General features: G+C 41.6%; 1 protein-coding gene across 3 annotated transcripts in view; it reads right to left on the bottom strand.

Annotated features, from left to right (window-relative positions):
• Positions 1 to 25,195, bottom strand: part of GTF3C1 (general transcription factor IIIC subunit 1) — a 79,332-nt gene that overhangs the window by 17,636 nt on the left and 36,501 nt on the right. For all 3 annotated transcript variants that reach the window (XM_038420683.2, XM_043493801.1, XM_043493802.1), the window contains 9 exons: positions 24,173 to 24,269; positions 22,313 to 22,490; positions 20,395 to 20,536; positions 16,686 to 16,821; positions 15,207 to 15,288; positions 13,242 to 13,427; positions 10,256 to 10,410; positions 8,354 to 8,496; positions 3,007 to 3,088 (listed from right to left, as the gene is read on the bottom strand). In XM_038420683.2, coding sequence (XP_038276611.1) covers positions 3,007 to 3,088; positions 8,354 to 8,496; positions 10,256 to 10,410; positions 13,242 to 13,427; positions 15,207 to 15,288; positions 16,686 to 16,821; positions 20,395 to 20,536; positions 22,313 to 22,490; positions 24,173 to 24,269 — 1,201 coding nt within the window. The remainder of the gene's footprint in view (positions 1 to 3,006; positions 3,089 to 8,353; positions 8,497 to 10,255; positions 10,411 to 13,241; positions 13,428 to 15,206; positions 15,289 to 16,685; positions 16,822 to 20,394; positions 20,537 to 22,312; positions 22,491 to 24,172; positions 24,270 to 25,195) is intronic.

Below are 25,195 nucleotides of genomic sequence, written 5' to 3'. Positions count from 1 at the left end.
TAGCTTCTAAAAGCATTGCTGGAAAGAGCCCTAGTATATTGCAGGGAATGGCTGGTCCAGATATCTCATTGGGAATATTCCATTTGGTTCCAGAGAAAGAAAGACAAACAGGGATATAGCAGGAAGAGAAATGGAAGAAAGAGGGAAACAAAACAGTAACAGCAGGAGACAAAGAAAGGTGAAAACGACAGGGATTAGACAACCCCTCCCCCCCACCTTCTCTTTGTTATAAACTAAACTAAATGCAGGAAGATACCAGCTCAGTTTGCTGAAAAAGGAAGTTTTTCCTTTGCAGTTTTTCCACTCCTTAACTTCTACTTTGTTTTTTCTTTCCTGTGCTCTCTCTGAACACAGCAAGGGAGGAAGTGCAAGCGCAAGAAAGATGGTATTCTCTTCTAAAGGCTGAGACTGCACTCTTGTGGCACAGTCAGGCCAGCAGGCTTTTAGGTTATGAGTCACAGTGCTATTTAACGAGCATATACTAGGAGCACAAGCATCAGAAAACCCGCTCCATTCTCTTCAGCATGCAGGTAACAAGATGGGTGTAGCTCACAACCAGGAGCAGCCCAGCAGCAGGGCACTCTGGTTACTTTAGATGCTGGCTGCCCAAAACCACGTTCCAATTAGCAAATCAGGCCTTTTGGTGATGTCAGGTCAGGATGACATACGTGTTCAGAAGCTTGGGACCTTCCAAGGCAGTTTACAGCCTAGCAATACAGATGGAATTAGTACCTGACTGCTGTCTATAATACCCTTCTGCCAAAGGCCACAGCTGCAGAAGTAAAAAGAAAAGGAGTACTTGTGGCACCTTAGAGACTAACAAATTTACAAATTTATTAAAGTCTCTAAGGTGCCACAAGTACTCCTTTTCTTTTTGCGAATACAGACTAACACGGCTGCTACTCTGAAAGCTGCAGAAGTAGTCACTCCTCATCTATAGTGTTTTACAAACAAGAGGGACTGTAATACTACTTATCACTCCATTCCTTAGACTAGGTGGAGAAGATTAATTTGGGGATAGACCCGTGACTAATTAGATGAATTTAAGAAACAGAGAATATAAGATGAATATCCAGAAAAGGCTTCCTGAGAATGAAGTGGGTCAGGCTGTGGAACTGTCTCCCCCTGCTTGGCAGCCAGAAAACTAAACTGGATAAAACTCTTGTAAGTGTATAACAGTGGATGACATTGCCAGCGTCTTATTTACATCTACAGGATCTATAATTCCAGCATGCTGGGGAATTGGGGGCGGGGGCAGGCTAAATTATTATGCTGGGAAGCTGAGAAAGAGGAGATTTTGACTAAGTAAATACTACAGGCAGCAGGTACAGAGTGCTTCACCAATGACCCACTCCTCCAGCCCAGCTTCTGTGCTTTGCAGGCTGCTCCAAAACTTGTCAAGGTCCTGGACTGAGCCTGGGAATAGCTCCCATGTCAACTAGATAAAAAGAAGTTCAGCCGCCTCTGCAATGCTTCCAAGGGTCTCACCCAGGCTGGAGGAGAAAGATGGCACTTCTTTGTGCGTCTTGAGGAGAGCTAGTGGCTGAATTTCACATAGAAATACCCTGGCCCTCAGTACTGCAGAGTGGGGCTGGGTTGCCTTTTTTGTTAATCAAGTAATCAGCACTTGTTAATCAGGTCCAGCACTGCACCCATCCTACATCATCCCAGCTCTCAGTATCTCCCCACCAATCTCTAGCTGAGCATCAGAACATGGTCACCACTGCCAGCCTTGTAAGCAAATTGTCTCATGCTTCCAGCTAGTTCCTTGGACACCTGGTTTTGTCTCATGCCAGACCATGTTGCCTCCCTCCTGACTTCTAGCCAGGATATTCAGACAGTAAGTATATCAGGAGATGCAGGAGGCACCAGAAATGCAAGACAGAGAAAGAGGGAGGCAGAACAGTCTTGGGGAGAGCTGATCCCAACCAAGCCCACGCTACAGCTTTAGGAAACTATTCCTCATCGCTTGGCCTGCAACACCTATTAGCCTTACCTGACAACCTTTAGGAATCAGCTGGTCACCACACAGCTCCATAGCTTAGGGTGAAAACAGCCTAGCCACTTGCAAAGCACAGCAGCTGGGCTTGGTGTGGCTCGTCCATGAAGAGAAAAAAAAACAAAGAGGCAATTGTTGTTTTAGCCATGTTCACCTCCCACTCTGTACTGTAGGGGTTCCACTGGGAGCTAATCCTCTGATAAACAAAATGGAATGGCTGGATAATAGAAGAGCTAGTTGGGAATTTTCCAACAAAACATTTTTTTCGATAATCAAATGCCAACTAGTCAAAACCCAAACTGCAGAACAGGCTGGTTTCAACATATTTTGTGATTTGAAACAAATTTTGAAAAAGGTTTTGAACTAGTCAAAAAGTCCCATTTTGACATTTTCAAAATGAAAAGTTTAATTTCTTGATTCAAAATGACTGTTGAAAAATGTTAATTTATACTGCATAAGGTAACAAAGGGGGTGAAATCAACACACAAATGCTTTGATTGGCTCAATCGGAACTTTTTTTTGAGTATCAATTTGCAAAAAGAAAAAAAGTTTGAAATTGACTTTTTATCTCAATTTGGGAAAAATTTCAAAATTTAAAAAAATTATCACAGGATGGGTAAACTGTTTCCCACAAAGTTCTACATAACCAGTAACGAGACTGCTGGGGAAGATTTGGGGCAACTGACACCAAATGGATAATCTGTGGAAGCATAAACTGGCCTAAGAAAAACTAGCTTTGAGGATAGCTTGGCGGTACAGCTCTGTATGCTAGGCAACCAAAGGTTAAAGCAGGCTCTGTTGCTGCACAGCGGTGCTGCTTTCTTGCTATTTGGAAGCTAACCATGTCTGTCTAACTCCCAGAATAGTAGTGATGTGGAGAATGAGTCTGTTTTTAGGAGGCTGACAGCCCAAAGGGAAGAGACGAGGTGAATCATAGGAATCCAAATATAATTCCATGGAAATGTTGTTAACCACTCTGTCTCCCTTTAGAATACCTCTCCTCCTACCTGTGGGTCTTGGTAGTTATTTTCCCTCTTCATGAAATCTTCAATAAGAGCTTTATCTTGGTAAACTTCAGCAAGGCAAACTCTGCAACAAATAAGTGTAAAAGTGTTCACAATTCAGCATGGGTCACAATTCACAACTCAGTGTGTCAGAAAACATGCACACAACCGTTCATTTGGTTTGCCATTTCTATGCACCCTGGAGTACCGTATCAATGCTGCTGGCTGAGAAAGTGTGCCTATTGGATCACACACATGCCAGTGTCTTCACTGCAACTAACTCCAACTACCATATCTTCATTTAAGACCTAAGTTCACTTTTGAAGGAGAAGCTTCTCCATAGTGTGAGCATGCTACCATATAAGAATAAGGGAACTGGTATAACAAGGTCCCATCACCTCATCATCTCTTGGGAAAGAAAAGGGAGAGAAAAGTAGATCTCTGTCTGGATGGAAGAGGAGATGGAGTCTGAAATGATGCATATGTCTAGAAGTCAAGATGTAGCTGTGTCATTCCCAGGATATTAGAGAGACAAGGTGGGTGAGGTAATATCTTTAATTGGACCAACGCCTGTTGGTGAGAGAGACAAGCTTTCACGCTTACACATAGCTCTTCTTCAGGGCTGGGAAACGTACTCGGAGTGTCACAGCTAAATATAAGGTGGAACAGAGTGTTTAGCATAAGTAGTTAACGGATCTGGAGAAGAGCTCTGTGTAAGCTCGAAAGCTTGTCTCTCTCACCAACAGGCGTTGGTCCAATTAAAGATATTACCTCACCCACCTTGTCTCTCTAGCAGTCTAGTTCATCTGAGACGTAGGATACCCAGGAAACATGCCTTCTAGAGAAGTAGATAGTTATGAATAAATTAGGTTTTCTTGTGATATTTCATTATTTTAGCAGAGCAAATTTGTCCTTCTGGCACGTCCCTGCATCTCAATGACAATTAGTTTCAAAAGATCCTGAAGTGCAATCAGTATTTCCCTAGAATGCAGGTAAACTGGACTAGCTGATCTGTACATGTTAAAAGTTCTCCAGCCAGTCCTGTATCTGAACTTCAGCAAAAGTTACATCTCATGGATCTGTCTTCCTTGTTAATACTTTCTATTTGCTAGCTGAAGACAAATGTCAGAGTTCAGAACCTCAGCCATTTTTCAGTCATTAATTTCATCCCCCTTATTTAGTAACAGAACTACTTTAAATTTCCTTTGATATTTTCATAAAAGCCTTTAAAATAAGTTTTTTTTTATTTTTCAGAAACAAGAATGAAAGTCAAACGGAAGATGCTGGAGAGACAATTCAGTGTAATTATAAGAATACCACACATGTATACTTATTATTATGCATAACTGATCTGCTGTTACACACCAAAAGAAGCAGCAGAAGAGGAAAAAGGGAACAGATTTTATCAACAGTTAGATAGCACTTAGATGAGATCTCTGATCATGATATGATTTTGATAATGGGAGCTATGAATGCAAAGGCTGGTAGCAGACATGGTACACAAATGAATAATGTTGGACTACACAGCATTGGGACAGCAAATGATAATGCCCAAAGGTTAAGAACTTGCTGTGAGATTCTCACAAGGTTACATGAAGTTCATCAGATGGTCAAATCAAAAATCAGATTAATCACACCACCACCAGTAAAAGGCACAGACAGTTACTGATGGATGTTAGAGTTTATAGAAGTGCCAAGTGTGGCAGTGATCATGAACTACTAACAGGAAAGATTAAGTTAAAGTCCAAGAAAGAGAGGAGTGCAATTGGAGCTAAATTTGATTTTGATAAGTTAAAGAATAGCTCTGTGAGGGAGGCATAGAAAGTGACTCTTGGAGGGCATTTCAGGTCATTAATCTGTGATGATGAAGAAATCTCACTGCAGGCTGGATGGGAAATATTCAAGGAAATAATAGAAAACAGTGGAGGAAGTTCATGGGAAGTTATTGTACTACTGGCAGATGTGTGAATTAATTACTTTCCTCTTTGCTACCTTGAAACATTGGCGTACGCGACTTGGAATAAATGTCAAGACGACAAAGTGGTTGTATCTTGGAAAAGAGACAACAGATAGTGTCAACATGCAGTGGTGGTGAAGTCATAGAAAAAGGTAAATCTTAAGTGTACCTAGGAAGCTTGGTCAGTGCCAATGGTTCCATCGAGGATGAAGTTAAAATGATGTTGTTTTAGCTACAAGTGCTGCACAGAAATTGATGAAATTATGGGCTGATAAAAACATTACATTTGGAACCAGAGTGAAAATTTAGCAAACCAGTGTACTAACAAAATTACTCTATGGAAGCAGCTGCATTAAAGACAGAAGGCTGGAGGCAGCAGAGATGAGAGCATGCTGAAAGATGGAAGCTGTAAAGTGGAATGCTTTTAAGATAAATTAAGTTAGAAGGAAAGCAGAGCGGGAAATCCAGGTACAGGATTGCGTGCAGTTGAAAAGATTACAATGGTAAGGACACTGGAGAAGACAGACAGATGATACGGTGCCAAAGAAAATAATGCAAAAACAACAAAGGCCAGTCTGACAGAGACCGACCATCGATTAGATGGAGGGACACTGCACGCAGGGACATGACCAGGCTGGCCTTCATGGAGGAATAAACCAGGGATAGGAATGAATGGTGATGCCGTACTGCTCCCTATGTCTGCAAAGATGCTCGGAGATGAAAAGATGATACTTATTCTAGGCAGAGCAAGTAGTGTGTCACCTATTAAGATTACCTGATTTCCCATCATAAGACCCTGTACACAGTTGCTTATAGCTTTGCCAAACTTCAAGCTCAAGCTGATTTTTTTTTTATTTTTTAAGTTTCAGTCACAACTGTTCACATATTTCTGAATGAAGTGAGGGAAAAAAGTTTTGTTATGATAAAATTCTGGTTACCTTTAATTTGAGAAGCTCTAGAGGCTTTGGCACAGGGACTTGAAATTCAGCAGGGAGTGGCCTCTGTGTCAGAGAGGTACCTTTTGCCATGACAGTGAAAATACATCCAAATTTGGCCAAGTTACAAGCCTCTGAAAAAATCTCAGTTTGCACATGCTCAGTGGAAACTTGGGAGTTTCATGACAGTTTTTGGAAGAGTCCATTGGCACTGAGTATGCTCCAGCCTAGGGCTGAAGGGGCCAAGCAGGACTTTCTCTGCAATTGCTGGTTCTAGCTGCTATGGGGTCAGGGTGGGGAACCGCAATTGAGGGCAGGGAAACTCTCCTTTGGTCTCAGTGCTCCCATGGCTGGCACCCAGGCATGTGCAGAAGGAAGACACCTGACAGACACTAATGCAGAAGGGACAAAAGCCAGGGGGTTGGGGTGGGGAGGAGAGTGGGAGAAGGGAACAGAACAGAACAGGACAGGACAGGACCAAGGACTGGGATTGCCTGGGCACGGGGATAGGAGCAGATGGGAATACAGAGACTGAGCAGGGAGACTGGACAAAGAATCAGACATGGAGAGAAGAAGAGATAGATTTGATGACAAAAAAAGGGTGTGGGGGAGAACTATGTCTACCTGGGGAAAAAGACAAGGAGCTAGGGACAGGGTAGACTGTGACAAAGCTGGCTACGACGGAGGTGGGGAGATAGATTGGATAATGAGCCCAGAGAGGAAGACTGGGAACCACTGTGGGGAGAGAAACTTGAGGAGTGGAAACTTGCACTGCCTAAGCAAGGAGACAGGGGTGAGAAGGAGACAGGACTGGAACAGAGACAGGTTGGAGGAGATGGGATAGAAGAGGTCATGTTTAAGGGGGAATGGGCAGAAATGTTTGAGTCCCACTAAAGCACACACCAGTCCAGTGTCTACAATCAAACTTAGTATTCCTGAGTCTGATCATTTTTCTGCTGTCAGCAAATATCTATGAAACCCACTGGCAAAGTGACCAACCTCTCCTCTAGTACTGGTTCACAGAGACTGACAACCTACTACTGCTATGAGTTAATCTGTTAGCTCAAGTAGTAGAGGCCTGTGGATTGGATCTCCAGGTTCCAATCCTGCTGATGACCCATATGGATGAGTCCATAACCATCAGAGGAGTGAAGTTTTGGAATAGCCTTCCAAGGGAAGCAGTGGGGGCAAAAGATGTATCTGGCTTTAAGATTAAACTCAGTAAGTTTATGGAGGAGATGGTATGATGGGATAACATGATTTTGGTAATTAATTGATCTTTAAATATTCACGGTAAATGGGCCTAATGGCCTGTAATGGGATGTTAGATGGGGTGGGATCTGAGTTACTACAGAAAATTCTTTCCTGGGTATCTGGCTAGTGAATCTTGCCCATATGCTCAGGGTTTAGCTGATCGCCATATTTGGGGTCAGGAAGGAATTTTCCTCCAAGGCAGATTGGAAGAGGCCCTCGAGGTTTTTCGCCTTCCTCTGTAGCATGGGGCATGGGTCACTTGAGGGAGGATTCTCTGCTCCTTGAAGTCTTTAAACCACGATTTGAGGACTTCAGTAGCTCAGACATAGGTGAGGTTTTTCGTAGGAGCGGGTGGGTGAGATTCTGTGGCCTGCGTTGTGCAGGAGGTCACACTAGATGATCAGAATGGTCCCTTCTGACCTTAGTATCTATGAATCTATGATGCCACATGATGGAATTTGTTTTTTCAGTTTGCTTTTTTAAAAACCTATGAAATTACACACAAAAACATTACAGTAAAGGAACATTAAGGCCACAAAGTCAAGCACTCAAAAGTTAGAAAACGACACAATTAAGATTGCCTATATAACCTTAATTTGGCCCCCCTCTGAGCATTCAGGATAAAATCTAATTGCATAATATTATTTCCCACAGGACCCCTGCCTCATTCATAGGCTAGAAGTTGTTCTAGGGATCAATCAGGTTGTATGGGCAACCTTAACTCTAGCATTTCCTATCTTTAAAATGCTTGGCTTTGCAAACTAAATAATACTTTAATGTTATTTTTTGTGTGTCGTACGTATGATACACCCCTCTCCCCCCCAAAAAATCAGAAACAGATGTCAGGAAAGCCTGTATCTAGTTTAAAAAAGTTAAAGTGCCCTAGAACATGACCCAGGCTACAGTAACTTCAATAAGGCGGAGTAAGTCTGTGGAACTCAGAAGTGATATGGCAGGACCAAGAATCCCTGCATCCCAAACTTTGACTCAGCTATGTGTGGTGCACCTGCCTCTCCCTCAGGATGTCACAGATCATGTAGCATTCCAGATTAACTTGTACAGAGATGCCGAAAGAAGGACACTGGAGATTTGAATTAATATGATGGAGGGGGACAAAAAAGCAGGAACCCAAGAATGGAGGAATGAAAACCATAACTTCATTTCATAAATATTTAGAAAGACAAATTAAAAAAAAATCACTTACTTATAATTAAGATAGGTTTGTGGATTTTTGACAATGTAGCGAGCTCTTCGTCCAACAGAATGAGAAGTTTTATCTAAAGATTCTTCAAAGCTGGCATGCATGATATCTCGGACAATCTGCCATGGAACAAACGGTCCTTTCACCTGGATCAAATACAAAAAGAAAGTCAAAGCTCATCTTACTTTGACCTGCAGGTATGCAAGTGATGGCTGGCACTAGCAACAACCACTAGAAAAAAGGCCGCAATCTTTTCCTCTATGCCCCTCCACACACATTTATAACTGTCCAAGACGTTCATTTTTGCTGCTGGGATTTTCCATGTTTGCTCTGTTCCTAAAAGTGAAATCTGGTCTTGGAAATTTTGAGCACAACCCCGTCATCATTTGTGAGACATGGAAGGGTACAATAGTTTACTTTTCCCCATTTAAAGTACAGGCTAAGACTTTAAAATATATCGTAAGAGGGGCTAGTAGCACTTCCTATTAAGATCACCCTACACTTCTCCTTATAAGACTCTGATTTCAGTTGCTTATAACTTTGCCACTTTGTTTCAGCTGAAATTTTCAATGCTCGGTGTTTGCCTCTGGGGGGAGATTTCAGCCAAAATCATTTAGCTGTTTCTGGGAATGAGTCTAGAGAAAAATAGGTTGTTTTGCCCATGTTAAAGAATTTTGCTCACCTCTTCTTTGAATAGTTCTAGCACGCCCATTCTTTGGAGCAGTGCCTTGAAATATGGCAGGGGGTGACCACTGCACCAGAGATAAATCTTTTCCTGTCCTGTAAAAATCCACTCACATTTACCCAAATTATAAGCCTCTGAAAATCTGCAATTTGCACATGTCCAGTAAACACTTCGGGGATTTTAGCTGCTAAAATCCCTCAAGCTGTCATCTGCACTGAGCATTCTCCTGCCCAGGGCTGAGAAGGACTTTCTCTGAAATTGGAGTCTGAGTACTGCAGGCTATGCTAAGTCTGGACTCCTGAAGTGAAAACAAGGAGTCTCTCTCATGTGCTCTCCATGACTGAGCCCAGGCAGAGTGAAAGAGGAAACTGTCTGATCTGAATGCAAAGGGGACAAGGGCCAGACCCGTGGAGGGGATGGATGAGTAAGCTAGGATAAGGAGCCTTTAAGGGGAGGAAAGAGAGGGATTGTATATCAGTACAAACCAAAGCTTTGTTTAATGACAGCTAAAGTTGCTTCAGGACACATCCCATCTACCCATACTACAGAAGCATGGGAATAAGAAACTAAGGAAAATCTCCTGCATTCCTTGCTACCTTCACCTCACTTGCAATGCTGTCAGTAACAACTTTCCACTTCCATCTGAAACACATTACAATAAGCAATATGTACCTCAAACTACATCCAACTCATAAAACCTTGGTAATCACATACTCTCGTCTCAGAATGGCAAATCTGACTGTCACACATCCTATTTACTTGGAAAGTTATCTCCCCTTAACGCCCAAGATTCATCACTAAGATTTTTGTGTTGAAAGTTTTAGCATTGGTCCCAACATCACGTACTACAGAAGGACAATAATTTCATACTTCATCCTGCTTTTCAAAAGAGATCCAAAGAAAAGGTAAGAGTGCAGAATATTTTATCGCATGGTGCTTTTTGGTACAGCAATAGCTAAGTTCAGATTTCCCCCTTCCAAGTACCCTGGAAAATTCAAACCGCTTTACAAACTACAATCAGCATTTCAAATTAATCCTACAATTCAAATCACATAATACCTCGGAAACCTTTGTCACCTCCATGAACATAAAAAATCTGGAGCAAGCCCAACTGTGGTGTTGCTTCCACTCCCCCATAATACAGAGGGATACGGCAATGCCAATGCTATACTAGTAGCACTGTGCACATATTCAGTAGAGAAGTGATAAGAAGTGAGCACCTTTGTGTTTAGCACATTACTGGCAATTCGACATAGCATGAGCAGGCTGTCTTCTTGCACAGTCCAGGTGACACGCAGGCGTGTCATTCTCAGCAGGGCGCTCTGGTCAGCCTCATCATGGTAGCGCAGCTTTTTATTTTTTTCTACAGACTCCTCTAAACACAAACCCAAAGAGAGACAATTATACTAATAGTGTTTGTAGCAAGGCCTTTATTCTTATTGATTTGTATTATGCTAATAGCTAGAGGCTCCAGCTGAGACTGGAGGCTCATTGTGCTAAGTACAGTATAAACATATAGTCCCGGTGCTGAACAGTTTACAGTCTAAACAGGCAAGACAGACAAAAGGTGGGAAAATGAAAGCACTAGCCTTATTTTATAGGCAGAGAATGGAGGTACAGAGAGACTAAGTGACTTAGTCTGCGCAATATTTCTGCCTGCTCCCAAAACATGACTTCTATTATTTATTATTTGAGGTAGTGCCCACTATGTACAAGGTGCTCAGGAAAGTGTCCCCATTCCAGAAGCTCAAACTGAGAAGTCTGATTGAACATCTAATTGTAAATAATTTGTCTGACAAAGTTAATAATTTCAATGATGAAGGGCCTCATCACATCCATCTCTAGATGATGATTAATTCCTGGCGCTGCCACTGACTGCTCTGTGACCTTGGACAAGTCTCTTGACTGCTCTATGCCCCTGTTTCCCCAACCTTTGTCCGTCTTGATGATAAATGATTTGGGATAGAAATTGTCTTTTACTATGTGTGTGTAGAATGCCTAGCAGAATGGGATCTGTAAGTGTTACTGTAACATACATAATAATAAGGGGGGGTTGAAGGGGGGGAGTGAAGGATGACAAAGAGGAAGGTTGAGGGGTTTTAAGACAATGAGACTGAGATTAGCATTGTTGAGGTGAAGACGAGCTCCTATTTCACAGTGCCAGTGTTTTGGAAAAATACTGGCAAGATGATGAGCAGAGAAGAGGTGAAAGAGGACAAGGGAGAAGTAGTCAGCAGGATTAGAAAAAAGAAAAGGAGTACTTGTGGCACCTTAGAGACTAACAAATTTATGCTCTAATAAATTTGTTAGTCTCTAAGGTGCCACAAGTATTCCTTTTCTTTTTGCTAATACGGACTAACACGGCTGCTACTCTGAAACCAGGATTAGAAAGGAAGAGCAGATCAATTTAATGTTGTGTGCCAGCACAGTCTGGTGGCTTTTTCCAAAGGGGCTCAACAAAGCACAAACAGCGATGGGAACTACTATGCCTGAAAATCCAAGGGGTGGACAGTGGTTTCATTAGCATAGGACACAGGAGAGCTGAAAGTAGAGACCACGGCGCTAATAAGGGGAGGGATGTCAGGTGGAAAGGTGGGGGCTGAATGCAGCAGAAAAGCCAGAACATGAGATATTCAAAAAGGAAGTAATGGTTGGAGAAGCAGAATTCAGAGATGAAGACATCAGAAAGAGAGGTTATTAAAGACCAAAAGTCCAAGAAAGTAATGAGATAGAGGGAAGGGACATCCCAAAGCTGTCAAAGTAGGATGTTGAGGGGAAATGAGAGGTAATGAAGTCAGACTGGTCAGCACTAGGAAATTCCTGAGAAAGGTAAGAGATATAGAGCCAGGCAGCAATCAGCAAGAGGAGATGGGGGCTAAGTTCCCTTTAAGCTGCACGGCTGCACAGTAGGCTATCACGGGTCATGCAGGTGCGCAGCCATAAGGCCTGGACTGGAGAGGCGCCTCTCCCCTGCCCCAGAGTTGCTGCGGCCAGAGAAAGGTGCCTCTCCCCAGGCCCGGGATGCTGCAGCGAGAAAGGGCTGTGGGGGAGTCCTCACTCCTTGCCGCAGCCCTGGGGCAGCCTGCACCCCAAACCCCTCATCCCTGGCCCCACCTCAGAGCGCACACACCCTGTCAGAGCCCTCACCCCAACCATCTGCCCCAGCCCTGAGCCCCATCCTGCACCCAAAGCCCCTCATCCCTGGCCCCACTCCAGAGCCTGCACCCCCCTGCACCGCAACCCTCTGCCCCAGCCCTGAGCCCCCTTCCACGCTCCAAACCCCTCAGCCCCACATCACCTCCATATTGGTGCACATAACAAAATTCATTCCTCACATGGATATAAAAAAGTAGAGGGAACTTTGGCTGGGGGCACGAGGGGCTTTAGATAATGGCCACTCAAATGGAAAGGGAGAGAAGAGCTGGATAGAGTGGTTTTCAGAGAGGAGCCTGATGTCACCAGCACAACCTTCAGGATAGGAAGGAGAGAGCACAGACTTAGAAGGAGATATGTGGTGTATCAAGGCAAGTTTATAAACAAGAATTAAGATTCCAGGGAGTAGGAGGGAAAGGAAGAAGAAGAGGAAGGAGTGCAGAGGGGAAGGAGGCAGCAAAGACAGGGGTTGGAAGGTTTGTGAGAATGAAAAAGTGCAGGCAGGGGAGGAAACATTGAGACAACAGTGGGTAAGAAAGCAAAGTCCATGAAAGTCAGTGGAAGAAGGGTTGGTAATGCCCACAATGTGGGGAGGAGGGAGAAGGAGTGTGACAGGAAGAGTGAAAGCCAGAAGCCAGGAAATGATTTCTACAGAAAGCAAACTGACCGCCCTGTGGCTCTCCATGGGAGACAGTGCTGAGCTGGGACACACCAAGGGTGACTGCAAAGCTGTGGTGCAACCACAGCAATGGCCAATGGGGCCCAGACTGGGATCTGTGATTCTGCAGCTAGTATGAATGGCAATACAAATCTGTAAATGCATGCAGCTAAAGGGCAGTGTTCCAGCATGCTGCTATGCTTCCCCAAAGCCAGCACACAGCCCTATGGCACTGATAGCTTTCTGTTCACCAGAAGGGCAACCCAAGGAAGTGGCCAATGAAAGCTTTTGGTTACATGAAACCTCAGTCACCACAGCTCCTCTGAAGTGATGCCACAGCATGTAGACTGCTCAAAACAAAGCTTCTCTTACTGACAAGCATGCTACTTGTTTACCTCTCTTTGTCTTCTTTGTCTTCTTCCCAGTGTCTTTCTTAAGCCTCTTACGTTTCTGGCTTTTTCCACCCCTCACTCTCTTGGTTCTGTTCTGCGTTGCTTCTTTATCAACCTCAATACATTCTTCCTTCTGCACAGGGGACTTTGCGCCTTCCCTTGCATTCCCCAAAATGTTTATTTTACTACCTACAAAGAAGTACATTTACATCAGTGTAATTTTATATCAAAATATGCAATGCAATGTTAAGTCATCAAAAGTCGAAATACAAAGTTACATGAGAATATACCACCCAAACTCTGTCCCCTTGTGCATCTACATTATCAGTGTAGTCATGTAATCATGTACTATTTCTCAAAGACAACGTAACAATAGGATTTTTCCCAGGTTTAGATATCTGTATCCCTAAGGAAACATATGATCATGTAGTTGAAGACTGCAATGTGATGCACACGTAAATCATGAGGGCAGTTAAAGTTTTACATTCAACTTTAGGTTTCACATTTCCTTACTGTGGTGCTTTACTATGCAATCTTAATATTACTGTAGCTCTATTGCATTTAATTTCTTCCAACTTACTGGGAATTAAAATCAAACCAAATTTGAAGAAAATGGTTTGATAGTTTCAAAGTTACTCATTTTTGAAGTCAGCAAGTGAGCCATCTTATCTCAAGTTAGTGTTAAATAAAAAGATTCCACTTGATGATTTTAAAAAGTTAATAATAAAAACACCCAGGCTACACAGATTCTCTTCAAACATGGCTTGCAGTTTATACATTTCAATGAGCTCTACAAAACAAGACAAGTATGACGAAAACTTGGGACTTGGGCAGGTTTTAAAGTTTTGAATGTTTAAATTCATCAGGCCCATCATTTTCATCAAAATGCATCATTTTTAAAAGCTTGCTAATTGCATTTTACCACTTGTCTATAGATTGACTAAAGAGTCTACTACTGTTCATACTTACAGGTTTCAGAGTAGCAGCCGTGTTAGTCTGTATTCGCAAAAAGGAAAGGATGACTTGTGGCATCTTAGAGACTAAAATTTATTTGAGCATAAACTTTCGTGAGCTACAGCATCTGATGAAGTGAGCTGTAGCTCACGAAAGCTTATGCTCATATAAATTTGTTAGTCTCTAAGGTGCCACAAGTCCTCCTTTTCTTTTTGTTCATACTTAGTAATACATTTTCAAAAACTTCTAACTTTGGTTTAAAACAAAAAAGCAATATTCTTTAAACTAAGCAGAGGCACCTCAATAAGGAAAAATATTCAGCCAAAAAAGACTGATTTTTTGTGAAAGTATGAAAATGTGAAAATTGTTTTATATTCTACGTCACAATGGGAAGTATAAGACACCTGATACAATTATGGCTACAGTAGAAAGATCTGAAAAAGCATCTGGGCTGTCAGTCATGTAGAATGTGCGTCTGTCTGGCCTTTCTGCAAGCTGTGCTTCTGAGGCCATGTCTACACTACCCCCAGATCGGCGGGTAGTGATCGACCTATTGGGGATTGATTTATCACGTCTAGTGTAGTCGCGATAAATCAATCCCCGATCGCTCTGCCGTCAACTCCAGAACTCCACCATGGCGAGAGGTGGAAGCAGAGTTGACGGGGGAGCGGTGGCCGTCGATCCCACGCCACGAGGACGCAAAGTAAGTGATTCTAAGTCAATCTAAGATACGTCGATTTCAGCTACGCTATTCTCGTAGCTGAAGTTGCGTATCTTAGATCGATCCCCCCCACTGTAGACCAGGCCTTAGACTCTCCAGTATGAAGTACAAATGACCAGATACTGTCACACACATCCAAAAACAGGATACAAAGTTTTTCACTGTTCCAGTAATGACCTAGAATAGCTCATATTATGGGAGGGGTGTGAAGAACTCACATCATCACTGTGGGTTTGAGAAAGAGGATCATAGTTCTAATGCAATTACATATTTTATATGCACCATTATGTTACCTCCAGTACTGAGTGGAAGGGGGTGTTTTGTTAAGAAAGTCTGGAGTCTCACTGTAAGTCCATTTTCAGGAACGGCACTTTCCTAAAAGCAACAAAACATCCACCAAGACAAGATGTAAGCACCAAGGAGTACACGCTCTAATATTAATAAATTCAAGATATTTCTGAGAGAAGAATGTGTTGTGGACAGTTTTCAGAAAGATTTTAAATATAAGCAGTAGAAAGCCTCATGGCATGAGTCAAGGTTGATCTAGTAACGTACTCACTACTAAATATATGGATAGTTTAAAAACATTTCTAAAGTTGTACTGAAACCACCACCATTGGAATTTCTGAACTTCATACTAATTCTGTCAAGTAAAAATTTGTGGAGGAAAAGCAGAGAGGAACTAAGAATTTAAGGAATTTATGGTGGGGTGCTCTAAGGCTGTATCATAGTTAAGACTGAGCAGCAATTTCTCTATAAAACTGCTTTTTCAAAGTGCTCTAAACTCCATATGAATTTCCAAGAAGCAGGAAATACACACAAAACAAAACACAAACATTAGAAAACCAGCAAATGCACTCCATCCACCCCACCACTCCACCTAACCATATCTCTAACCCCATGGAAATAGCAATAAAGCAGAACTTTAGCCATTCCCAACAATATCTTCCATTTGCTGTGTGGCCACTACAACTCCAAATCTGTACTTTTATTTGCACGCTTCCATGGACCCTCTGTGCTTCACCATTAATATGGGCAGTATATGTGTTGGGCTGACAGACATAACTGAGAAAAGAGTCTCAGCAAAGGATAAGAGGCTTTTGAACACTTTACACTCCTCCTCCCCTCCCCCTGGAACACTGTTATTTTCTTCCCTAACTTTCATATCTTAAAAGAGCTATACAGTACTGTGATATCCCGCAGGGACTCCTGAGGGCTGCATTCACAGGGGGCAGAGTTAAGGTCAGACGGGGGAATGGCATGGGAAGCATTATCCTGTACTGACAGATTTTCTAATGTTTGTTGTGTGCATTTCATGCTTTTTGGAGGTTTCAATATTCAGCCACCAAATTCCATGTTCTGGAAGTGTATAAAGCACTATTCAGCAACCTTTTACCCTCATATTAATTATGTGTTTGGGTAGTGAAGTCTCCTTTGGCCGAATGTGCCGTTAAAGCAAATCTCAGTAAAGCACATGTACTGAAGGGAACCATAACTCAGACTGAATTTCACAATTTAGACAAATTTTCCATCCACTGAATATCAAAATTCACCAGGGTAACTATTCATTTGCCATCTGCTACCTTTCATGTTTTCATAAAGATGCCTTGATAAGGAAAAACCTTACAAGGATGTGTGTCCTTGGGAATGCACACAACTAGAGTAGCAAACATTTCTATTAATATTTCAACAACTCTTAAAAATACTAGAAGTTAAAAGTTTAAATAAAGTCAAGCCATTGCTATATAATAAATCCATTTAAAAATCCTTACCTTCCTAGTTTTATTAATGATATAGCTTGTCCATATCCAGTTGCGTTTTAAATGTCCATAAAAGCTGGAATCCAGACCCCCCGCTCCCATCCCATCCCCAGGAATGCATCCATCATCCACCACCTCTCGACTTCCTCTGAGGAAAAGAAACAAAATACATAGTAACAGACTTGTAAGAATAGCTGACAAGACATTTGCTAGATGACTTTGTATACACCTCAAGAGTAAAATGACCAACAGCTAGTGAGTTGGTGCAAAATTGCAGGAAAAGGTGCACACTCCATTGCTCACACCAAAAAGTTGGCAACAATGTCAGCTTTTCTACTCAGCTTAGGTACTCAGGATCCAGTGAACTGGCTTTTCAATTTTAGAGAAAAGAATTGAATATTAGAAATTGCAACCAAAGAGACAGCAGAACTGTTAACTTAGATCAAACTGCAGGACATAATTCTGCTCTCACTAACATCTGTGCCACCCAGCTGGAAATAAAGTTTGCCAAGACGAAACTGATGTTAGAATTCAGCTAACAGAATTTTTAATTGAGATAGCACAAAGGCCTAAAGCTTTATCTGTAAAATGGAGCTGGTAGTGGCTCACACTTGATTACCTTCTGAATTTCGGGCTCATGGACTTGGTCAATAGCAAAGGTGATGAGATGCATGGAAATAAAGACATCAGTCATTAGAGCTGAGATTTGAACTCATAGGCTCCTGGCTGCCAGTGCAAGGAACTTTTGTTTAGGTTTACAGAGGAATTTAATGGGTCTCACTCTGAGTCAAGGGTGATGAAGGTTTCCCTAAGAGGGTGTGCAGGAGACAGAACTTTTTGGGGGGTATGAGCTCCCAAGGGAATTAAAGACCTCACCATCTTCTGCTCCAGGTGAAAGATGTAGTTTTTCAACCTGCTTTCTCTAACACAGAGCTGTGTCTGCACTAAAACAAACAACACTCTACCAAAAAATCAAAACACTACACTAAACACACAGTTCAGAGTGTAAAAGACCAGAAAGGCTCACTCTACTCTGACCTCCTGCACAATACAAGTCAGGAAAGTTCTCTGGCCTAATTCCTGTTTGAACTATAACATATCTTTTAGAAATCTAATCTTGATTAAAAAGTTGCCAGTAATGGAGAATCTACTTTGTCAATTGTTCCAATAGTTAATCTCCCTCACTGCTAAAAGTTTATGCTTTACTTTCAGTCTGAATTAGTCTAACTTAAACTTCCAGCCACTCAATCTTGTTATACCTTTGTCAGGTAGGGTGAAGAGTCCATTATCAAATATTTGTTCCCTATGTAGGTATTTATCAACTGTAATGAAGTCACCCCTTAACCTTCTCTTTCTTAAGCTAAATAGATATAGTAATAGACTTATGGAACTCAAAGACATGGTTTCTCACTCTTTAATTATTCTCATGTCTCTTCTCTGAACTGTCTCCAATTTAGCAACACCCTTCCTGAATTGTGGACTCCAGAACTGGACACAGTATTCCAGCTGTTGACACCCCAATGTCAAATCCACAGATAAAATAAATTCTCTGTTCCTACTCAAGATTCCAATTTATGCATCCAAGGATTGCATTAGCCCTTTTGTCCACAGTGTCACACTGGGAGTTCATATTTTGCTGATTATCTACCACGATAGCCAAATCTTTTCAGATTCACTACTTCCCAGGATAGTGTCCCTCATCCTGTACGTATGGCCCTGCATTCTTTTTTTCTGAGATGTATACATTTTCATTTAACCATATTAAAATGCATATTGTTTGCTTGTGCACAGATTACCAAGTGATCCAAATTGCTCTGTATCAGTTTTATCTTCATCATCATTTACCAACTCCCTTTCCTCCCCCACACACATTGTTTGTGTCATCTGCAAATTTCATCAGTGATTAGTGTGTGTTTTCTTTCAAGTCATTGATAAAAATGGTAAATAGCAAACGGCCAAGAGCCAATCCCTGTGGGACCCCACTAGAAACATACCAGCATGATGATCCCCCGTTTACAATTACATTCTGAGACCTATCAGTTAGCCAGCTTTTAATCCATTTAATGTGTGCCATGTTAATTTTATATCTTTCTAGTTTTTTTTAATCAAAATGTAATGTAGTACCAAGTCAAATGCCTTGCAGAAGTCTAAGGGAGAGGATGAGTGAGAGAAACAGGACAGATGTTTTTCACACGGCTTAATACACTATGGGGAGGCACTCAGATATGATGTTGAAGAAGGCAGTATGTGACAGTACAGTGTAGCAATATTGCCACTCCTAAATACACAGTATTTATCTTGGCAAGTTTTTCATTTACAAAGAAAAAGTTACGAATCATGAGATAAAAACTACTACTTCACACGACTGACACTTATTAATGAGCTCATGTGAAGCTACACATGGCACAAGGCATGAGAGTTTCAGATTTATTGCAAGAAAGTCTTAAAACAAAAGATAAGACAATTCAGTTCAAATGTCAAAAAGTGGTCATTTTAGAACTCGTGATTCTCTTTATATCACTCCATTTTTCATCTACCCACTATGAAAAATTCAAGTAGACCAGATTATTTTATGAATTTTTTGTTGAAGGTTTAAAATTCCTGTTAGGTGTCAGCCTTAACTATGCTGTCACAACCGGCTCCAGAATAATTACAAGTCATAACTAGGCAGAGATAAATTTTTAATAGGCTATCAGACAGTATTGTGATGGTGACCACTTAAGGAGCTAGATAGACAGAGGAAATGAAAAATTCAGTCTGGCAACACGGTTCACTGGAATCAGGTTCCCCAAATGCAGTAGAAAAGTACTTCTACTAACTTAAAATGCATAGGGTGCAATTTACAAAAACACCTGACTGCAAAAGCAAAAATTCCATTGACCTTCATGTAACTTAGGTACTTTTGTAAAACCCAACCATAGTATTCAACTTTTTGGAAACACTGACTGATCTATAACAGACTCTGGGGTTTCTTTATTACAGCAGATCAGAAGGTTATCCCTTCACCTGTGTGTATATATATATATATATATATATATATATATATATATATATATTTATTTTTTAAAAAGAGCCTATTGCATGAAGTGTGACTTTCATTAATGCTGATGGGTGTTCTACCTATATATCACAATGCAGCATGTGTGCAGTTACTGACATTACTGGATACATAACAATGGGCTCATACTAATCAAAGGACTGAATTAGGAAAATGTCTCCATGCAGTTTTTGCAAGTCTAGTCATGGTGAAGCAAAGCACTACACAGGATTATATAAAGGGTGGACACAGAGAATCTTCAAACATTAGTACTGCCACAGTGGTGCTTCTTAAACATCATCCAAAAGTCTTCAACACCACTCCTTGCTGTTAGATACAGGAGGAAATTTGAGCCCAGTTTTCTCACTGGTCACTTCACCACCACCCTGGTCTTTAAACTAGTCTGTTAACTGAAAGCACAGGACTGATCAACTATCTTCCCTATTAGTTAGATGGACTCTAAAATGGAAAGACATACCAGATTAAGTATTATGATGCCACTGACTGCATCTGATGAAGTAAGCTGTAGCTCATGAAAGCCTATGCTCAAATAAATTTGTTAGTCTCTAAGGTGCCACAAGTACTCCTTTTCTTTTTACTATCAGTATAATACTCTTAAAATGAACTGCTCTGTTCTTAATAATCCATCTACTCAGTGACACAGAAAGCTGGAAAGAGACATACGAGGTGTATTCCTCCATTGCACACTTTCGTTCAAGATTGTGCTTATCCACTGCTGACTCCTGTTCCATCTGCACATCCAATGTGGTGCTGGACTCCTCACCCTGAAGATTACTTCTTTTTGCACGAGGATGGCGGACAACTCCTAAACACACAAATGTACTTCGGTTACTATCAGTATGTAGAGTTATGTTCCAATCTCTCCCCAATCCTGCTTCTGGCTGCTTGCTGCCACCATGGCAAAATAGTTGGGCAAATGAGTTGGGCAGATGTTTCACTGAAATAGAAATGCTAAGAGAGTCAGGAACACCCTCTACCACTTTCCTTAGGTGTCAAACATGCTGCTTTCATAACATAGTTGCTTGTGAGGCTCATGGCCTGGATCTTAAATTCCAACATAGAGATCTACTTAGCACAGGAGAGTGGTGGTGGTACCCATCAGGAAGTATGCTGCACACTGATGCTCTGGGCACAGACCCCAGAGGTTAGAGTAGCTCCTTGGAAAATGGACTGCTAATAGTCCTCAAGAGACAGCCAGTTTAGGATTGCTTGAACTCAATGTGAAGCAACCATGCTATCTTCCTACCCTATGTGCCCTCTACACTGGGGTGGGGTTGGAGGAATAGTGCAGGATGGACCTGTATCAGTTGAGAGCTCCCCCACACTGGGGGAAATTCTGAGCTGGCCAGATCCATTTGGGTTTTGGCCCTTTGTGCTGACAGAACAGCAGGCTGGGCCTTGAATGAAGGAGAGCACCTGACCGATAGGTTCAGTATAAGCTGTAGCCTAACACAGTTTTGCTGTTTTCCCTCAAGGCTCAAAGCAATTTGTTAAAAACCCTAAAGCTTTCCAAAGAATTATGTTTGTGGTACAGTACTCAAATCCCCATATTACAGTGAGCCAGATGTACATTATATCTATGACAGCCTGGTAAACATATACTACTGCACACTGTCTGAGAGCAGCAGCACAATTATAGCACTGCCACAATGGACATCAGCTCAATTAAACAAAGTTGTCTAATGCCTTCTGAAAAAAACTGCTTCAATATAAAAAGGAGGATTAAATTGCAAAATGGATCATTCTGCTTGGCTGCTTTCAAGTTACAGAAACAAAAAAAAGTTGCTTTTGGTTTTAGAAGCTTTTGCTCTTTAACCAATTATTGCTATTGCGCTACTACTCTACCTTTATTAAAAAAAAAAAACAACCACCACCAAAAAGACACTCCCCGATTGTGAAAATACTGTAACCACTTACAACTGTAATACTTATTACTTGGATGAACCTGTACTTACGGGCTATGTCAGAGTGTCTATTGGAAGGTTTAGCAACATGGTTCACAGAAAAAAGATCTCTGCCCATGCTAGTCGGGGAAATCATGATAAAAACATGTTGGCAACAAGTATTTTTTTAGCTTGCTTGGCAAGGACTGAAGTAGGCCCTGTAAAGGGGTGGGGATGAATAATTTGCCTTGTATCTCTGCTCTGAAGGTATTAACCTGCATGAGTCTCAATCTTGGCTCTCAGCTCTGTAGCATGAGATGGACAAATTCCAAGTCCTAAAGTTTTCTGGTCCCCAAGGGCAGAAGCCAGGAGTACAACATGCCCTGTACTGTTGATTGTGCTCCATGCTGCACCTTAACCCCTGCCCTTACTTGGATATTTCCAGTCAGTTTCAGATTACACACACCCCAAATAGTGCCAATCACAAAAATCGATCAAGAAGGTTAATATTTCAAAACCTTAGACAAACTGCAGAACAGACAGAAAGATACTTGCCCATAGGGATTCAGAGACAGTAAGTTAAAGGTGACAAGACCGAATCTGCCTTACTTCATGGCAAAGTGCAAGAGAAGGTGTGAGAAGCAAAGGATATAAAGGATGAAGGTGGAAATGACAGAGAATGCTGGATCATACCATACCTAATGGAGTATTAAGGCAGACACACTGCAAATCAAACCAAAAGTTTTCTACGTCCTGCATAGTGTTCAAAACATACAAACGTCTCTCAAATGGGCGACTGCTTTGAGCCAGGTTATAGTGAGGGTCACAGATAGTAGTATCAACAATCACTGCATTTCTCTTTGTATAGACGAATACCTGTGAAATACACAAGGTTTCACACCTGTAAGTAAAATTGCTGAAATGGCTATTTTAGCAGGACACACAACTCCATCTATTCCAAGTGGCCCATACTGGCAACAACCACTTTGCACATTGCTGTCATCTTGCCCAGTGATAGCACTTTACTCTGTGATTAGGGAACCTATTCTGGGTTCTACAGAGAGACAATCTATCATCACCCAATGGCTAGGATCAGGAATACAATTTCAGAGATTATTATCAACTGTGTTGTGGTAGAATATATCACCTGCTCAAGTCAGAATTTTACTGAAGTAAACTATTTATGCCTGGAATTCCTCTTAATGGTTTGTTCTACTGTGATTATGTAGTCCACTGTGTATGAAAGAACTATTGTCTTTAATTCACTAATGAATGATTGTGTAAGTATGTTTAATCCCAAAGGGACACCTTTCACAGTTATGTTTTCAAAAAGCCATATCTCCCAATGCAGGATTTACATGGCACCCGAGTTCCCTGTAATGGAGGCAAACACGTTAAGGCAGTGTGACATTGCACCCCAGGAAATATGCTTATGAATGTAAATATGACATAACTGTAATATGTTTTATGCTACATTTGCCGTATAATATATCTCTGCAAAGGTTATGTTCTACTGAATATATTCATCCTATTTGTATGCATGTAGAGAAAATCTATTTAAGCCCCTGGGAAACTCCTCCATTTTGCCTTCAGCTGGCTCAAGAGATAGCCTCTCCACCCTGAAAGGCTACCTGAAAGAAATTGGAACAAAGGACAGTAAACACAAGGGTGTGAGCAATTGCTGGACCCAGACTATAAGGAGAATAGTCTGTAAAAGAAGCTTACTGGAACATCTCTGAGGGTGAGATTTCATCTGTAATCACTTTTACTGTATTAGGTTTAGACTTGCATGTTTTGTTTTATTTTACTTGGTAATTCACTTTGTTCTGTCTGTTAGTATTTGGAACCACTTAAATCCTACTTTTTGTATTTAATAAAATCACTTTTTACTAATTAACCATGAGTACATATTAATATCTGCGGGGGGCAAACAGCTGTGCATATCTCTCTATCAGTGGTATAGAGGTGAACAATTTATGAGTTTACCCTGGATAAGCTTTATATAGGGTAAAACGGATTTATTTAGGGTTTGGACCCCATTGGGAGCTGGGCATCTGAGTGTTGGAGACAGGAACACTTCTTAAGCTGTTTTCAGTTAAGCCTGCAGCTTTTAGGGGACATGGTTCAGACCTGGGTCTGGGTTTGCAGCAGGCTAGCGTGTCTGGCTCAAACCAGGCAGGGCACTGAAGTCCCAAGCTGCCAGGGGAAACAGGCTCACAGATAGTCTCAGCACATCAGGTGGCAGTCCCGAAGGGGGTTTCTGTGATCCAACCTTTCACAGCCTGGTAAGTCCTAGACAGGGTGCTGGCATTCTGGAGACTTCTGGATCATCACTGCATATAGTTTTTAGGAATCTGGCTCAATGTCTGTGAAGTCTTATCCCAGAATAGTGGTCAGAAATTATCCATGAAACTTCCAATATTTCACTAAAAATTGCAGAGTTGCATTTTAGCCCAGAGCCATATATTTAAGCTCATCGCAAATTTAAAAACTCTTATTTTACTATCATCATCATCAGAGCAAAAAGTAGAGTAATATTCAAATTTTAAATAAATTACCTGATCTTTATCTTGGAATTTCTCAGTTGGGCCAAACTGTAGCAGCCCCATGCAACATAACCTCTGCAGGTTTTCCACCACTGAAAAGATGTATCTCCTGCAACATAGTTGGACATGTTACATTTTGTATTCATGATAAATTAAACATGTGATACATGTCACTAATTTACACTAAACTGTAAAAACAGGCACAAGCAATAACGTATTTTAACAGACATATTAGGTAGTCATATAACACTCTAGTGTCTCCAAATGTTGAAGCATGAACTTTAAATTTCTCAGAAGGGGCAGCTGGGATCAGAAAGGTGCTTTTTGGCGTTTCCAAGAAGACACACCCAAATTTGGCAAGTTATAAGCCTCTGAAAAAAAACCACCACACTTTGCATATGCATGGTAGAGATTTTTTTGAGGCTGGCAGTTAAAAATCTCTGAAGATTTCATCTGCCCTGAGCATGCTCCTACTCAGGTCTGCAGGAGCCAAGAAGTACATTTCCTGCAATTGCTCCTCCAAGCTCATGGGGACGGCTATGGTAATGGGGACTGCTACGGTACCAAGCATCAGAACAGAGAGCAGGAAGAGTGTCTCTGCTGTGCTCTCAATACTTCCCAGGCTGGTACCCAGGAAGCATGGAAGAGAAAGAGGAAGCTGCCTGACTAGAATGCAGAGGGTGACAAGCAGAGGGACCGGCTGGGTGTGATACAAGCAGATAGGCTGGTTTGGGACAGAGATAGGGAAAAGACTCGTAACCATTAGAGGTTAATCTCAGGAATTTAGAACAGAACCCAAATTCCCACGTCTCAGCATTCCTCTGCTGTGTAGCAAACTGTTATGACACCCACTGGCAAAGTCTGTCTCTGTCTTATCCTCCTCTGCTGGCTGGTTCACAGAGGATAACAGCCTGCTAGTGCAACCACCAATCCATTAGTTCAAATGGAAGTCTGTGCTGTGTAGCTAAACGTTCCAATCCTGCTGACTAATGTGGTGGGTTGATACAGTCCCACATGATGAAAATTCTGTTCTCT

Source organism: Dermochelys coriacea, chromosome 10 (genome assembly GCF_009764565.3).
Source record: "Dermochelys coriacea isolate rDerCor1 chromosome 10, rDerCor1.pri.v4, whole genome shotgun sequence".
NCBI classification, from domain to species: Eukaryota; Metazoa; Chordata; order Testudines; family Dermochelyidae; genus Dermochelys; species Dermochelys coriacea.
This window is presented reverse-complemented; position numbering and strand designations above follow the sequence as displayed.